General features: G+C 43.4%; 1 protein-coding gene across 2 annotated transcripts in view; it reads left to right on the plus strand.

Moving 5' to 3' along the window:
- The first annotated feature begins 4302 nt into the window (after positions 1-4302).
- The window catches only part of LOC139407162 (mitochondrial peptide methionine sulfoxide reductase-like), a 98454-nt gene continuing 83876 nt past the window's right edge, over positions 4303-18880 (plus strand). Inside the window, exon 1 of one of the 2 annotated variants that reach the window (XM_071150669.1) lies at positions 4303-4578. In XM_071150669.1, the coding sequence (XP_071006770.1) occupies positions 4389-4578 (190 nt within the window). In that variant the 5' untranslated portion in view covers positions 4303-4388. The remainder of the gene's footprint in view (positions 4579-18880) is intronic. The other variant, XM_071150668.1, reaches the window with a different exon arrangement.

An 18880-nucleotide genomic window follows, 5' to 3' on the forward strand; every position in this document is an offset into this window, starting at 1 on the left:
TTGTTAATATGATTACTACAAGTTTAAATAGCTAGCTAGACTAACTTACCAATCTAAAACATTTTTAGATGACACAGGCTAATTAAGTGACTGTCTCTGACTGAAATAACAAGAGAAGAACTGCTGATGCACAACCAGATGATTCGTAGACAACAGGTGTAGACTAACAGTGAAATGCTTACTTAAGGGTCCATTTCCAACAATGCAGAATTAAAGATAAGAAATTAAATAAAAAATATAAATAATGACATGAGGAATAAATACAGAGTGAATAACAAATACAAATAACATGGCTATATAAAGGGAGTAGAAAATAACAAGGCTATATATAGGGAGAAGAAAATAACATGACAATATATATAGGGAGTACCAGTACCGAGTCGATGTGCAGGGTTACGAGGTAATTGAGGTAGCTATGTACTGTACATATAGGTAGGGGGTAAAGTGATTAGGCAACAGGATAGATAATAGACAGTTGCAGCAACATGTGTGGTGAGTGTGAAAGTGTGTGTCTGTGAGTGTGTGCGAGAGAGTTAATACAAAAAAGGATCAATGCAGGTAGTCCGGATGCCATTTGATTAGCTATTTAGCAGTCTTGTTTAGAAGTGGCTTGGGCGTGGAAGCTGTTCAGGGTCCACTTGGTTCCAGACTTGATGCATTGGTACCGCTTGCCGTGCGGTAGCAGAGAGAACAGTCTGTGGCTTGGCTGGCTGGAGTCCTTCCTATGACGCTGCCTGGTATAGAGGTCATTGATTTCAGGGAGCTCGGACCTAGTGATGTACGGGGCCATACACACTACCCTCTGTAGCGGCTTGCGGTCAGATTCCAAGCAGTTGCCATACCAAGCAGTGAAGCAGTCAGCCAAGATGCAATTGATGGTGCAGCTGTAGAATTTTCTGAGGATCTGAGGGCCCATGCCAAATATTTTCAGCCTCCTGAGGGGGAAGAGGCTTTGTCGTGCCCTCTTCACGACTGTGTTGATGTGTGTGGACCATGATAGATCCTTAGTGATGTGGACATCGAGGAACTTGAAGCTCTCGACCTGGTACACTACAACCCTGTCAATGTGAATGGGGGCACGCTCGGCCCTCTGTTTCCTGTAGTCCACGATCAGCTCCTTTGTCTTACTGACATTGAGTGAGAGGTTGTTGTCCTGGCAGTCTCTGACCTCCTCCCTATAGGCTGTCTCATCATTGTCGGTGATCAGGCCTACCACCGTCATGTCATCTGCAAACTTAATGATGGTGTTGGGAGTCATGTGTGGCCACACAGTCGTGGGTGAACATGGAGTACAAGAGGGGACTAAGCACGCACACCTGAGGGGTGCCAGTGTTGAGAGTCAGCGTGGCGGATGTGTTGTTGCTTACCCTTACCACCTGGTGGCAGCTCGTCAGGAAGTCCAGGATCCAGTTGCAGAGGAAGGTGTTCAGTCCCAGGGACCTTAGCTTGGTGATAAGCTTCGAGGGCACTATGGTGTTGAACACTGAGCTGTAGTCAACTACAGCATTCTCACATAGGTGCTCCTTTTGTTCAAGTGGGAAAGGACAGTGTGGAGTGCAATAAAGACTGCGTCACCTGTGGATCTGTTGGGGTAGTATGCACATTGGAGTGGGTCAAGGGTGTCTGAGATGATGGTGTTGATGTGAGCCATGACCAGACTTTCAAAGCACTTCATGGATACAGATGTGAGTGCTACGCAGAGAAATGTAGGCAAAATAATATCATTTTTTGAAAAAGGCCAACAATAAAGTAAAAATGCAATTGAAGTTTATACATGATCTAAACTCGTTCACAATTGTCTACTTTAACTCTAGATTATTGCATATTTGTCTGCTGAAAACGAGTTTACACAAATCTCTAAGTGGCAATGTTAGTTGCCTGCTCAGGCATGGTACCCAAAGCCCCTCGAACAGCGCTGTGTTCAAGGGCCTTGAACTGAAAGCTACATTCGAGTTTCTCCACACATGAAGAGGCAAATCCTTTTTAATTCAAACCTGCTCAATTGTAACCCTCTTTCATATTAATTTTAGTAACTTTGTTAATAACTTTGACAGACTTCCCACTGGGCACATACTGGTTGACATTACATTGAACCAATGTAGAATAGACGTTGGATTGACTTCTGTGCCCAGTAGGTTATTTTTTATCAGCAAATATAGCCTGATAAATAAACAGATAGGCAAGCTTTCCCAATGTATTATATTCTTTATTTATTTATTTATTATTTATTTATGTTTTTACATCATTAAATGCATGCTATTTCTAAACTATTTACTAATGCAAAATGCAATAATAAAACCCCTGAACGCAAGGGCGAAATTGTGGTGTAGCTATCGGGGTGGACGAACAGTAAACGTGGGGCCCTGGAGAATTTGTAAAAAAATCTAAAAAGTGTTTCTTGCAATTTTACACAGTTTGACGTGACTTATTATGCCTCTTCAGAGGGGTATTTTGAGTGTTATGTGTGGGGAATTTTGAAAACACAGTATAAGTGGAAGGATAAATGGATGGCCCACCAACCACCCCACCCCCAAATTAAAACATATTTTTGGGGGGAGAAAAAAAATACAGCTAACCTCCTGCATTTTAACCCATTTTGCCATGGGGCAGAGAGAAAAATGAGCAGTTTTATAATACTATTCTATACATTTAGTCATGAGTCTGAGAGAAAACTGCAGTTTTAAAGGTAATTTCCTGCAATTCTACACATTTTGCCATGTCGCAGAGAGAGAAAAAAAGTGTTTTATAGCTCATCTCGTGCTATTCTTCATATTTTGCCATGAGGATGAGAGAAGATTTTGCACTTTTAAAGTAACTGTCCAGTGAAAATCTCACTTTAAAAAGTGAATGTTAACTCATACCCAAATAATGTTGTTGACTCATCCTCTACTTGTATTTGTGGCCAAAGTGCTTGTTATTTCCTCATAGAGGATGATGTGAGCTGGCCAATCAGCGGTCTACTCGCATTAATATTTTTAATGACTGCTATATGGCCACACCGTTCTGTTGTTGGTGTACGCCAACACAATTCCAACACAGAAAATCTATTCCAACACAGAAAAACATACTTAATGAAACATTTTGATAAGGAAAAATATTTCACTCGTATTGTAATTAAATATAGATCGTATTTCATAGAAATCTGGAAACACTGGACCGTTACTTTAAAGATGTACTTGGTGCAAAAACGCAAAAAATAATGCCTTTAAACTGTATAACTGATCAATGCACAATCATACCAGGTCATTTATTAATTCTTTTTTTTATGAATAAGATATTTGGCTACAGAAATGCCATTTCTTACCGATCTCTACCGCTTCCGTCCGAAAACAAATCCTGTGAAACGATGTCAACACATACTGGAGGAGTTACTGGCTAGCTACACGTGGCTAGCTTAGCTAACAAACTAGCTATGTTGGTCGCAGCGCACATGACCAGAATGACACTTAGACACACCAAAGGCACACCCATTTCTGTTGAAAAAATGGAAAAAAAAGGAGTTGACAATTTTTTGTCCACCGTTAAAGCAAATTTCCTGCAATTCTACACATTTTATCATTGCTTATGATGTGTTCATATGCTATCGGGCCCCCAACCCAATTTTTTAAAATTTTATTTGAAAGAAATGATTGTGGGGGAAGAATCGACCTGTTCTGAATATTTGGGGGGACATGCCCCCGCATCCCGCATGGCAATTTCACCAATGCCTGATAGAACACACTATTGTGGACTGCAGTGGTTCAACTCTGGCAACATGCTTATTTCATAATAATGTCACATGGACAATTTACTCATAGCCTAATTCAAAACATAGAACGTTTCAAATAAAAGGACTGGAAATCTTTTTTAGATGGCTACATTTTTTGTCAGGTCATGGATTTCGTTATTTTAAGTAGCTTACTGAGACGACCAGAACCTGATTTGTGTCTGAACAGATGGTTACAATGTGTTGTGTTAGTAATGTTAAAATGTATGCTATTGTAATTGCTACAATGTAGCCTAATGATCATGAAGAATTCAGTGGCTCAGTAGGCTCTAGACTGAAACATGATTGCTACACACGATGCTGAGCCACAGATGAGCAGAGACACATTTTAAGGCTGCTCTTGACCAAGTAGTTACGTTCTATTCTGATAATGACATTTCATTAGGTATTTTTTGTGGGCCATTTGTAGGCCTTATAATAATAGCCTATTCATAAAATAAAGTATTTGTGTAAACTCAACTTGTCAATTATTACACTTGCTGAAACGAGTTAGACAGGCCTACATAGGCCTATAGCTAAATAAAATAAATAATGATGTACGGGTTTGGTAATCGGAAACGCTCTGCCAGTTGTATAACACGTTTATAAAACTGTCGCATTACACAAGTTGTTATGTAGCCATATGGGCTACTTTGAATCTGCACCAGGAAGTGTTGGACTGCTAACCCTGAGCTCAATGGTCGCAACGACTAGACTCCGTTTGATTTGGCGTCATTTTACCCACAGTAGAACGAGAGATATGTCTTCCAAAACACAGATGCCGACTCCAGAGACCGCTCTCCCCGGGAGAAGTGAAAGTTTAAAAGTATCAGGTAGGGCGACTTCCCCCGTGTCTGTGCGGCATGGTTTCCTCGGTAGCTATATAACATAACCATAGCCTTTAGCAGCTAGGCTACAGAGTAGCTTCCCAAAACGTAGGCCTATATAATGCATAAAGAAACGAAAACACAAAGCGCGAATAGCTTCTATTTCTGTCAACAAAGAAGCCCTATTCCCTTTGTTGTTAAGACTGCACTTATGTGTTGCGCGAGTTCGACAACACTTATGCGGTGCTATGACTGTAAAGAGCAACAGGAGCTACACCTGTTGTATTCGGTGCATGTGAAAAATACAATTTCATTTAATTTGACTTGAATATTTTCACATGCGCCAGGTGTATACTTTCCATTGAAATGCGTGTAGCTCCGATGGTAATGCATGGCGCTTGTAACGGTATGGTTGTGGGTGCTATTCCCATGGGGGACCAGTATGAAAGTGTTTGTACCCACTATTGTGAGTCGCTCTGGATAAGAGCTTCTGTTAAATGTCTTAAATGTTGTGTAAAAGTGTCTAGACAATCAGGGTAGATAATCAACATATTGCTATAGTCTGATAAATCTTTGCCACAACGAAGGGATGCAAGAAGAGCTGATTTAACCACAGACATTGTTCATCACAAAGTTTACAGTTGGACTATTTCCTGCAATTATCATCAACTGTATCACTATGTAGTCATGTCTCTCTCTCAATACAATTTAAGAGTTTTATTGGCATGGAAAACAAGTGAAATAGTAGAGTGGATGTCTCTTCCTCCCTGCACACACACACACACACACACACACACACACACACACACACACACACACACACACACACACACACACACACACACACACACACCTGACTGAGGCAACCTGTTCACAAGCTTGTTAAAAGAGGTGAAACCATTGTGGGAAATGATAATGCATACACTGTAACAAAAAAATAAGAAGTTGATTCAACGTGCAATTGTAAGGCAGCCAGATGCAATAGGCTGGTGAGTTTGCGCAACAAAAAATGTCTTGAGCAAACTCACAACAAAAAGCTTGTGTGTGAAAATGTTGTTGAGCAAACTCACAGTCCTATTACAGCTGGTTGCCTTAATTGTACCTTGAATCAACCCCCCCTTCCCCCCCCAGTATATCACTATTAATCTTGCAAATATGTAGGCCTTATACCTAGGAGATTTTCATTGCATATCACTGCCCTCAAAGTGACTGAATATTTACTGAATCCCAATGACAAGAACTTGTTTTCAGGCATTTATAAAGAAAAATGCCAACTCCAACACTCCTTTTGGATTTCTGATGAATTGTATTTCCTGTCTGACTCAGAAGATGGAAAAAGGGAAAAAACTTCCAGTTTGATGGTTAACGGCTGACACAAGTTGAGTTCCATAAAAATGGAAATGTACCAGGCAGGGTAGCGGGGTGCTATCTGCAGTGTTGAGAATGAGAACATATAGCCTAGGCCACTGTAGCTGATGCACTGCAGGCAGAGAGAGGAGAGAGAGAGAGAACTAGGAGCTCGTCGCATGAGCTTCAGCCAGACGACATCAAACATTGATCGCAAGAAAAAAGCAGGAGAGAGAAAAAAGATGGCAGTACCTTGTGTTGCTTGGTTCCTGTCAACATAGGAAGGGAAAATGATAACTGTAATTTGTCTCGAGTCCTGCAGATTTCTTAGAAACGGGCCCCACCTGAGTGGATGTCTAACACAATACCTAGTTAACCCGTCATATTGTAAACGGCATTTCACCTTTCTTCAGAATTGCCCCAAATTAGACGTTCATATCGCAGTCACATGGCTGTCCGGGCTATCCAGCAGAGAGCCCTTGTAAAACGTTTGTGTGTCTGTGTGTGTGTGCAGAGAGAAAGAGAGAGAGGGTGAAAGGCCTGGCTGGCGGGAGCAGCTGCAGGCTGCTTGAGATGCGGCTCACATGGGCACTGTGTGCAATGGCACGAAGGGATCCACCCCGCAGGACTGCAGTGGTCTGATTACCAGCCCCAGCCCCATACAGCTCTGGTCTCCTTCCCCAGTCCCAGGCTTTCCCTATGGCAACAGCACTGCACTATAGAGCTGGCAGGTTGCCAGGAGACGTACGCACTGCAACACAGACAGGCACCACACCAACGCACGTGGCTCTGCTCTCTCTGTCAAGACATCCTGATGTTGCTGTTAGCCTGCTGAAGGTCACACATGATGGGGCGGTGGAGCTGTGAGGAAAGAGGAATGAAGGGTCAGAACTAAGTGGCTTATGATGTCCTGGATAACAGAGTAGTCATGTTATCTGTTACGCATTTTATGGACATGGTGAAATTCATCCAAATCCCAGTGGTTGCTGTGAAATATGACCGGCTGTTTGGTTTTGTGCCGATCCCAGATGACTCTAATTCTGTGTAGTGTTCCACTAAACTGTTCCACTGAACGAGAATAGTGGTAAATCCTGATTTATGTGGTCATTTGAAATAGTGTGATTGTGTAAGGTGTATACTGCACCATACCATACCATCCACCATCTTGTGTAAGGTGTATACTGCACCACACCATACCATCCACCATCTTCTGGAATAGTCAGGGATACTGATGGAGTCTGCCTGTTCTATAGTGTGTTGTCAGTTTTATTTCATCATCAGGAATAAGGAGCTGCATAGTTGCAAATTGCAAGGCAATACATATTTTCCTTCCACCTCACAAAAAAAACATGCTGCATCACCTCTAGTCACTGAATGGACATAAGGAGATCTTACAAAGGATTTTACCTTTTGTAAACATTTGCATGTTTTGTAGTCTAGTAGCTACACAGCTTAAAATCCATTTGAATCTAATGTCCCAAACATTCGGGGAAATCCACGAATGAATAAAGTAGCAAAATGCCTTTAAGAGAAATTGACAGCCAATCAACAGCCTCTGTTCTGCTCTGTCCTATGTATTCCCTATAGGACCGCTCCTGCATCTGCCAGCCCTACTTCCAGCAGGCTAGGCTGTGGTGCGGGATGGTGAGGGGGTGTGGGTTTGTGGTACTGGATGGTGGGAACATGGAGACAGACAGTGGTGAGTTGGCACCAGCGATGTGGGCACCGAGGTGCCCCCCTCAGAATGACATGAGGTGCTGTGCCTTGGCACACAATGAATAGACTACCCCGGCATTGAAAAAGCGAAGCGGCTTCAGGACTTTTAAAGACGTCCCAGAGACTTTTTCGGGAAGTGTCTTCGAGAGAGACATGGAGGAACTCCCTGGGTGCCTTGCTTGGGTGAGGGTGGGATGGAGAAATGAGAGGAGGATGGGCTGTTGTGTGGGTGTGGGGAGGTTAAGGGAGTGTGTGGGTAGGCATTGGGAAGTATTGTTTGGCAAGGATACCAAGTACCACACTGTGTGATTGTGTGCATCTGGAAGGGGGGGATGCAGGAAATGGTCTAGTGCCAGGGAGTGGCGTTGCTGAAAAATTAATCTAAGATTCGTTTTGATCATATTTGCCCAAATCGACAGTTTTATTTCGGAGGGGGGTGTGTGGGTGTTTGGGGGGTAGACAGGCAGACAGGCTGGAGCTCTGCCAAGGCTTCTCGGGAAGGTTGCCATGCCGAGAGAGAGAGAGAGAGAGAGAGAGAGAGAGAGAGAGAGAGAGAGAGAGAGCAGAGAGGGAGAAGAGAGGAAGAGAAAAAGCCAGACGAGACTTGGCAGGGTTCTATCGCAGCTCCCTTTGTCTGTTTGCTCAGCTTTGCGTTAAGGAAATCCAAAATACCCAGGGTGTAGGAGCTCTGCTTCAACGCAACCCCCCCCCCCCCCAAAACCAAACAAGAAAACAAGGCGAGAAAACTACTTAGAAAAATTAGAGGACGCCGAGGGCGAATGGGGCGCAAGCATAGTCACCAAAAAGCGATTTTCAACATCCAGCAACACTTCACAATGCTTCTTTTCGTGACTGGAGCAACTTGAGCCAAGAGATGGCCATGATCATTTGAACTCAATCTTTCTTTGTAATTTCAAGTTGAACGAAGCTGCCGCGTTTCTTTTCGGTCTATGTTTTTGAACACAAAAGGAATCTCAAAAGTGGACCTGGATTTTCTCCATCAAGGACTGCCAGAACTGTTGTGGCCCAAAAAGTTTTTTGCCTTTTCTTTGATCGAACTTGAAGTCTCCATCAGAACATCACCCGGAGTAGATTTCGCCTTCAAAAGTTTTGTGATTGTAAAAATTTGCTGACCGCAATACGCCGCCAGTGTCCGAAGTTTGATGACATCAACTTAACTGCCTCTGTTGTCACTAAGTTGACCTCTTTGTGAGAGGGCTTTACAGCAACGCAACAGCGACTGGTTACTCAGGCCAAGTGCTCGTTGACCAAGCTTTTGTTTTCCATCGTGTCTCACAGTTGGACTATCTGAAGAAAATGTGAAGATATCTCGCCTTCAAAGGACTGAGATTTTCCAGCGTTTGGATTTGAGATCTGAGGCCAATGGATCTATAGTAGTTTATGTGAGGGTGGCACTGAACTAGTGCAGTTGCCTCAAGCTGCCTACTCTCAGTTGAAAATGGCTGAAGTTATGCAGGCCTGAGTGTTGTTTTGCTACTACATAATGTTTTTTCAAAATAATGAATTCTCAGCTTCACATTGGGAGTGTGGTACTGTGTAAGGTAAGTTATATGTTATATCTGTTTTCTACAGATAGATTTCTACTTAAACTCCCATTAGACCAGAAATAAACCATAGGTGTTTCCATTGTGGTAAGTTATTCCTTGCCAGCTGTGTTGTTGTCCCCGGGGCACTTCACAAGTGAGTCTAGCAGTGTTTCCCTGCTATATGAAAAAGGAAGGCACTTAACGTACAGAGGCTGGGGATTGTCAGGGACGATTTAAAACGTTTCCTTAAGGATCGTCCATCTCTCCCCAGAGGACCCGGTGTGTCTACCATTCTACCGCTTTCCCACCATCAACGTCCTCGCCGCTGAATTTCACACTGACTACAGCCCCTTCAGAGAGAGTGGTCTCCCTGTCTCCGAATCCCCCCAGACCTGCGGCTTTTCTCATCTCCACCGTGTGGCTGATATTCCCTTCCTGTTATCTGTCATGGGCACAGCAGTGCCCTGTCCCCCCTGTCGTCCTTGGTAAGCGCTGTGCATGATGGTTTCTGATTCGTGTCTGGCGCTTGATTAATAACCGTAGGGAAACGCTAATAGAAAAGTAAGAAATGTTCGCCTCGAGGTTTATATTGAACCGCTGCCAAGGCAAATTAGAATCTGCCAGATGTGTTTTCGGCAGATAGCAGGTGGAGTTAGCAGGTGTACTGTGCTGGCTCTCATAATTATGAAAGTTTGTTGTGGGAACATCATATTTTGCTTGTCTCTGTCGTGTTGGAATATTTCCAGTGATTTAATCATTACTTGTCCTTATATTTAGCTTATATTCAAATTATGGACAATAGAAAGCAGGCAGCAGTGATATGAAAAGTAATGCCCAGCTCACTGCTGTGGTTAGGCTGTGGTTAGACTGTGATTAGGCTGTGGTTAGGCTATAACTGTACTGATGAAGCATTAATACATCACAATTCTCCAAATTCTCGAATCACAGAATCAAGACAATGGTGATTAAGAAGTTCCTCATTGTCCTTTAGATTTAGGTTCCGTACATGTACATAAAGGTTGGAGGAGATGCCGTTTAGAGTTGGAGTGCTGCTGTTCTGTCCTCCTGATCAGAAGTGCAGGTTCCTGTAGGGCTGAGGGCCTCAGTCTCCAGCTCTGACAGGATGGGGAGGGAGAAGAGGGGAGACACAGGCCTAGTGCTGATGCATTAGCACACAAGCTCTCTGCTCCCGATGGGCTTTCTGATGGACCCAAGTAACCTGACACACAAAGTCAGCCTTTTAAAGGAGGTTCACTACTAGCACATACTGGGCCTTGTCTTTTAGCTTGGCTAGCTATCCAGCTAGTTGCTACTCCCCCTGCTTAGCAGACTTATGACTACTTTGTTATTTAACGCTAAAAAAATACCTACATGATTCTGGCCCTATCGAAAGTCTCGACTGCTATGAAAGTGTTGCCACAAGTAACCTAAGAAGTCCAGTGAACTTGAGAATGGTTGACTTTTTCAAAGAATCTGAAGTCTCCAGATAGCAGGGCTGGTTGCTGGGTTTGTGAGTGACTGTGTCTGATGGTCATGGTTGGACTTTAGCTCTGTTATAGCCTCCAGTGCTTACTGATGTGGAGGGAGATGACGCAGTGGAGGAGGGAACTCAGCTTTCTCCAAGGTTGGCTTCACCCAGATCCACCCATGCATGCATGGCTACCTCTGCCTGCCTATGAATTATTCACAAACCTCTCATCTCCGCCGGTCACTGTACTCCAGCAGTCTCTGTGAGTCTCTCTCTCTCTCTCTTGCTCTCTCTCTCTCTCTCTGCCTTTTGACTTTAACTTTCCCGGCAAACACAGCGCAAATCTCCAACCCAGGGCCTCCAGTGACAGAGAATGAGTACTTGGGTTGCCCGTGAGAAATATTACAGAGTTTATCATGTTTGAGCATGCATGTTAAGTGAATTTAAAGGCTTATCGGCCTCTGTTGTACCGAGAGCTGTCTTAATTTGTCACAGGCTGAGTAATGATCCTGGCTAATGCTGGCGTAGACTCTGGTGACATGCAGGGGATTTTGCCACAAATGTCCCTTGTTTACACTGACACGGATGACCTCGGGAGACAAAATAGTTGCCGCTCACGCCTCAGAGAATGTAGATTACCTGTCATTCACCTGAGGTTCATCCCTCTCCACCACAGTTGGCCATCTACTGAGTATAAACTCAGTTTAAGATGTCTGTTAGTCATGGTTGTCTTGTCTTTCAGGCTAGATCCAGTTGTTTAGATGCTCAGGAACCAGGAATTGCTTTATTCAGTTGAACCTTTATTTATCCAATGAAAAGCATATTAAGACACGGTCTGTTTGGCAAGGGAAACCTGGCGAAGCAGGCAATTGCAATCGATACAACATTACAAAATTTGAAGAGTACAACGCAATCATCAAAACAATACGATCCAGCTTACAGGAATCATTTACGGACAGAATGGTCCCATGTAGAATCTAACCCAACTGGGACCAGTTTCTTTACATTTTGTGTCTGACTGGATTGGAAGAAGGGCCTTTCGGTTTCTACTCATACAAACACCAAGCAAAAAAGGTGTATCTATTAATAATTTAGTGAGCCTGGTTGCCCTAGTCCATGTCTCTGAAACCGAGGTGGAAGTACTGTAGGAGGGCAATACATTAACGACGACTCCCCCGCTTTGAAAACAGTTGAGTGTAATCAAGATTCATTATGTTAGCCCTGGGCACACAACTTTAATTAAATGAAAAGATTATATGTAACAAATTATAGATTCATTCATTAACCTCAAACCCACCAGGTGGGGGTTATTAATAAGATTCATTATGTTATGATAATGCTAATGGTATTCTACAAAGTCTTTAAAAAGTCTCTTAAAAACAAATTGGAGGAAAGATATTCAGAAAGCCACAGCTCTGTATTCATTAGCGTGCGGTGGTCGTGAGAGATATTTATGTGACCTGGCTCATCTCATTACTGAGAGGGATTACACAGACGGGGATATCACTGCTCATATTAGCCCTATATTAACTAGCTGACCCTCTGCCATTACACCACGGCCCTCTGCCATTACACCTCGGCCCTCTGCCATTACACCACGGCCCTCTGCCATTACACCACGGCCCTCTGCCATTACACCTCGGCCCTCTGACATTACACCACGGCCCTCTGCCATTACACCACGGCCCTCTGCTATTACACCACGGCCCTCTGCCATTACACCACGGCCCTCTGCCATTACACCACGGCCCTCTGCCATTACACCACGGCCCTCTGCCATTACACCACGCCCCTCTGCTATTACACCACGGCCCTCTGCCATTACACCACGCCCCTCTGCTATTACACCACGCCCCTCTGCTATTACACCACGGCCCTCTGCCATTACACCTCGACCCTCTGCTATTACACCACGGCCCTCTGCTATTACACCACGGCCCTCTGCCATTACACCACGGCCCTCTGCCATTACACCACGGCCCTCTGCCATTACACCACGGCCCTCTGCTATTACACCACGGCCCTCTGCCATTACACCACGGCCCTCTGCCATTACACCACGGCCCTCTGCCATTACACCACGGCCCTCTGCCATTACACCACGGCCCTCTGCCATTACACCACGGCCCTCTGCCATTACACCACGGCCCTCTGCCATTACACCACGGCCCTCTGCTATTACACCACGGCCCTCTGCTATTACACCACGGCCCTCTGCCATTACACCACGGCCCTCTGCCATTACACCACGGCCCTCTGCTATTACACCACAGCCCTCTGCCATTACACCTCGGCCCTCTGCCATTACACCACGGCCCTCTGCCATTACACCACGGCCCTCTGCCATTACACCACGGCCCTCTGCCATTACACCACGGCCCTCTGCTATTACACCACGGCCCTCTGCCATTACACCACGGCCCACTGCTATTACACCACGGCCCTTTGCTATTACACCACGGCCCTCTGCCATTACACCTCGGCCCTCTGCCATTACACCACGGCCCTCTGCCATTACACCACGGCCCTCTGCCATTACACCACGGCCCTCTGCCATTACACCACGGCCCTCTGCCATTACACCACGGCCCTTTGCCATTACACCACGGCCCTCTGCTATTACACCACGGCCCTCTGCCATTACACCTCGGCCCTCTGCCATTACACCACGGCCCTCTGCTATTACACCACGGCCCTCTGCCATTACACCACGGCCCTTTGCTATTACACCACGGCCCTCTGCCATTACACCACGGCCCTCTGCTATTACACCACGGCCCTCTGCCATTACACCACGGCCCTCTGCTATTACACCACGGCCCTCTGCTATTACACCACGGCCCTCTGCCATTACACCCCGGCCCTCTGCCATTACACCCCGGCCCTCTGCCATTACACCACGGCCCTCTGCCATTACACCACGGCCCTCTGCTATTACACCACGGCCCTCTGCCATTACACCTCGGCCCTCTGCCATTACACCACGGCCCTCTGCCATTACACCACGGCCCTCTGCCATTACACCACGGCCCTCTGCCATTACACCACGGCCCTCTGCCATTACACCACGGCCCTCTGCCATTACACCACGGCCCTCTGCCATTACACCACGGCCCTCTGCCATTACACCACGGCCCTCTGCCATTACACCACGGTTCCAGCTAAGGAAACCGATCTGGAGGTCTCCATTGTTTTTGTCGCAGCATATTTTCTCAAGAGACCATCTGGTTGGATAAAGAACATATGAAGCAAATCAGCACCATTTCCTGGTTCTTATAATTTGTTTAATGATTATCATTAAGAGGATCATCTGCCTAATGATCTTGGTTCATTTGTCAAAGAACTGGGCTCTCACCTCAACACATTGTGACATTGTTTAGCTCTCTCATTATAGCTCAGTGGACTCTCTCTCTCTGTTTCTCTCTCTCTCTCTCTGTTTCTCTCTCTCTGTTTCTCTCTCTCTCTCTCTCTCTCTCTCTCTCTCTCTCTCTCCCTCATTCTCGTTCTCTCTCTCTATCTCTCTCTTTATCATCTCTCGTCTCTCATGATGGTTCTGAGCAGGGCTGTCTGTTGCATAACTTACTTGAACTCTACTCTAGTTGTCAGTGGGCGGGAGTGCTGCAGGTTTCAGTGTGAGCTTAGCACACTGTTCCCGAGATGCCATTAGGCAGGCCTATGTGAAAAGCCTTCCTCATCCTCATCCTCACACACACACACACACACACACACACACACACACACACACACACACACACACACACACACACACACACACACACACACACACACACACACCTTTCTCCCCTTCTCAGCCCATGCACTCATTCCAGAGCTCCAATAGCAACTGATGCTGTGCTGTTGCCATGTGTAGAGGTATTGCTATGGCGTTGCTTGGTGGAGTGGCATGATGGCTGATTAACCCTTCGTAACCCTCGTTGCGTAACCTCTCTTGATCGCATAATGGATTGCCATTACACATAAGGTTGATGGCTACCTGTGTATCCTCGCTACTCTGTTTTGTGTCCTCTTAGAACAGAGTGATGCTTTGATGCATCGACACAAAGCGTTGGTTGAATGTGTGGCTGTTGGCTTGTGACCCAGACCTCCTCCTCTACTGCTGTAGTTAGTTCTGCTGCTGCTGACTGTGAAGGGTTGGATTATTGCTGCTCTGTGGTGTGCTGCTGGAAGCCAGGCTCTTAAATCACATGTTCTGGCGTATATTGTTGTGTTGTGCAGTATCCAGAGCTATGGGGTCAGATTAAGTGGTTGCAACAGTTTTGTGGGTATATTATTTGATGGTATATACTGTAACCTAAATGTCCCCATTGAAACGATATCTTGGTTACTCTTAACTGCATTATTGCGTTACACGAGGGGGTAGAGTTGCTGTTGGTAAAAACGTTGTGTTCTTTGTCACAAAATATGCATATTTGTTCATGCTTAACAGGTTATATCCACTTTCTTTGTGTGTTGGCACATCTCGGAAAGCACACGTATCTCTTTAGCATTATCAACATGTTCTCTGGTGTGGATAATCTAGCATAATGGTGCACTGCCCTTGATTGAATTTGGATTTACACCCCTGAGGAGGAGGTTCACCGGGTTTAGAATAATACAAAGTAAAGTATTGGATTTGGCCTTCACAGACAAATAGAATGTTAGTCTCCTCTCCTCTCACCATCCTTTTGAAGAAATACAAAGAACTGACAGAATTAAAGATAGCTTGTGTCCTGAGTCCTGAAATGTTTTTCTTTCCAGTGTTTCTACCTCTGGGGGAAGCAAAACTTCATTTTCAAGATGTCGGCTCTTTATTTGAGCCAGTTTTCTACAGCAGGAAAATAATCCTGCAGCAACAGGAAATGTGAATTATTATGTGGATTATAATTTATAGGGGTAGATACATTTGTCAAAAAATGGGTTCCAAAAGGGTAAGAGTATCGTTTTTGGTTCCAGGTAGAACCCTTTTTGATTCCACATAGGAACATTTTGGGTTCCATCTAGAACCCTCTGTGGAAAGGGTCTTTCATGGAACCCAGAAGGGTTCCCTCTTGAACCAAAAAGGTTTCTTCAAAGGGTTCTCCTATGGAATAGCCGAAGAATCCTTTTAGGTTCTAGATAGCACCTTTTTTTCTAATAGTGAAGGGTAAAGCTAGTGTGTGTTTGTGCTTGGAAGGAAGTCAATCACATATTCCTTGGGCAGAAGCAAAGAGAGCTTCCTCTTAGACAAATCACCTGACTTGCTAGCAGTGAAGACATTACAAAAGAACTGGTGAAATACCAGCCATTTTAGAAATTAAAGCTGTAATGTAGCTCCTGGTGTGGAATCACCACTTCCTCATTAACCTGCTATGACTGCACTGTTAACATTCTGAATACAGAGGTCAGGGAGTTTTACCCATGATCGTTACCCTTTTCAATTATAGGATGGTGCTTTTGGAGTGTGCTGTGTGAAGAGAAACTAGAACAAGTGTAACTTTGAAGTGATTCCTATAAACAGGGGTTCTCTCTCTCTCTCTCTCTCTCTCTCTCTATATATATATATATATATATATATATATATATATATATATATGTATTTCTCTCTCTCTCTCTCTATATATATATATATATATATGTATTTCTCTCTCTCTCTATATATATATATATATATATGTATTTCTCTCTCTCTATATATATATATATATATATATATATATGTATTTCTCTCTCTATATATATATAAATATATATATATAAATACAGTGGGGCAAAAACGTATTTAGTCAGCCACCAATTGTGTAAGTTCTCCCACTTAAAAAGATGAGAGAGGCCTGTAATTTTCATCATAGGTACACTTCAACTATGACAGACAAAATGAGAAAAAAATCCAGAAAATCACATTGTAGGATTTTGAATGAATTTATTTGCAAATTATGGTGGAAAATAAGTATTTGGTCACCTACAAACAAGCAAGATTTCTGGCTCTCACAAACCTGTAACTTCTTCTTTAAGAGGCTCCTCGGTCCTCTACTCGTTACCTGTATTAATGTCACCTGTTTGAACTTGTTATCAGTATAAAAGACACCTGTCCACAACCTCAAACAGTCACACGCCAAACTCCACTATGGCCAAGACCAAAGAGCTGTCTAAGGACACCAGAAACAAAATTGTAGACCTGCACCAGGCTGGGAAGACTGAATCTGCAATAGGTAAGCAGCTTGGTTTGAAGAAATCAACTGTGGGAGCAATTATTAGGAAATGGAAGACATACAAGACCACTGATAATCTCCCTCGATCTGGGGCTCCACGCAAGATCTCACCCCGTGGAGTCAAAATGATCACAAGAACGGTGAGCAAAAATCCCAGTGAATGACCTGCAGAGAGCTGGGACCAAAGAAACAAAGCCTACCATCAGTAACACACTACGCCGCCAGGGACTCAAATCCTGCAGTGCCAGATGTGTCCTCCTGCTTAAGCCAGTACATGTCCAGGCCCGTCTGAAGTTTGCTAGAGAGCATTTGGATGATCCAGAAGAAGATTGGGAGAATGTCATATGGTCAGATGAAACCAAAATTGAACTTTTTGGTAAAAACTCAACTCGTCGTGTTTGGAGGACAAAGAATGCTGAGTTGCATCCAAAGAACACCATACTTACTGTGAAGCATGGGGGTGGAAACATCATGCTTTGGGGCTGTTTTTCTGCAAAGGGACCAGGACGACTGATCCGCTTAAAGGAAAGAATGAATGGGGCCATGTATTGTGAGATTTTGAGTGAAAACCTCCTTCCATCAGCAAGGGCATTGAAGATGAAACGTGGCTGGGTCTTTCAGCATGACAATGATCCCAAACACACCGCCCGGGCAACGAAGGAGTGGCTTCGTAAGAAGCATTTCAAGGTCCTGGAGATGCCTAGCCAGTCTCCAGATCTCAACCCCATAGAAAATCTTTGGAGGGAGTTGAAAGTCTGTGTTGCCCAGCAACAGCCCCAAAACATCACTGCTCTAGAGGAGATCTGCATGGAGGAATGGGCCAAAATACCAGCAACAGTGTGTGAAAACCTTGTGAAGACTTACAGAAAACGTTTGACCTCTGTCATTGCCAACAAAGGGTATATAACAAAGTATTGAGATAAACTTTTGTTATTGACCAAATACTTATTTTCCACCATAATTTGCAAATAAATTCATAAAAAATCCTACAATGTAATTTTCTGGATTTTTTTCTCATTTTGTCTGTCATAGTTGAAGTGTACCTATGATGAAAATTACAGGCCTCTCTCATCTTTTTAAGTGGGAGAACTTGCACAATTGGTGACTGACTAAATACTTTTTTGCCCCACTGTATATATGTATCTCTCTCTCTCTCTCTCTCTCTCTCTCATATATATATATATATATATATATATATATATATATATATATATATATAATGTATTCCTCTATATGTATATATATGTATTTATCTCTCTCTCTCTCTCTCTCTATATATATATATATAATATATATATATATATATATATAGATATGTATTTCTCTCTCTCTCTATATATATATATATATATATGTATTTCTCTCTCTCTCTCTCTCTCTCTCTCTATATATATATATATATATATATATATATATAGATATGTATTTCTCTCTCACTATATATATATATATATGTATTTCTGTCTCTCTCTCTATATATATATATTTATATGTATTTCTCTCTATATATATATATATATCTCTCTATACATATATATATGTATATATATATATATATATATATACATATCTATATGTATTTCTCTCTCTCTCTATATATATATATATATCGAGAAATGTATTTCTCTCTCTCTCTCTCTCTCTCTCTATATATATATATATAGATATGTATTTCGCTCTCTCTCTCTCTCTCTCTCTCTATATATATATATATATATATATATATATGTATTTCTCTCTCTCTCTCTATATATATATATATATATATATAGATATGTATTTCTATCTCTCTCCCCTACTCCCCATCTCTCTCTCCCCATCCCCCACATGCACTCTGATTGGTTGAATTAACTCTGCAGCCTCCTGTTGTGAATAATTACTTTTGATCTGATGCAGGTCTCTGTCTCCCTCTCTTTCTTTCTCTCTCCCTCTCTTTTTCTATCTTTCTCTCTCCTTCTCATTTTCTTTCTCTCTCCCCACTTTTTCTTTCTTTCTCTCTCCCTCTCTTTTTCTTTCTCTCTCTCTCCCTCTCTTTTTCTTTC

Source organism: Oncorhynchus clarkii, chromosome 4, assembly GCF_045791955.1.
Source record: "Oncorhynchus clarkii lewisi isolate Uvic-CL-2024 chromosome 4, UVic_Ocla_1.0, whole genome shotgun sequence".
In the NCBI taxonomy this organism is placed as follows: domain Eukaryota; kingdom Metazoa; phylum Chordata; class Actinopteri; order Salmoniformes; family Salmonidae; genus Oncorhynchus; species Oncorhynchus clarkii.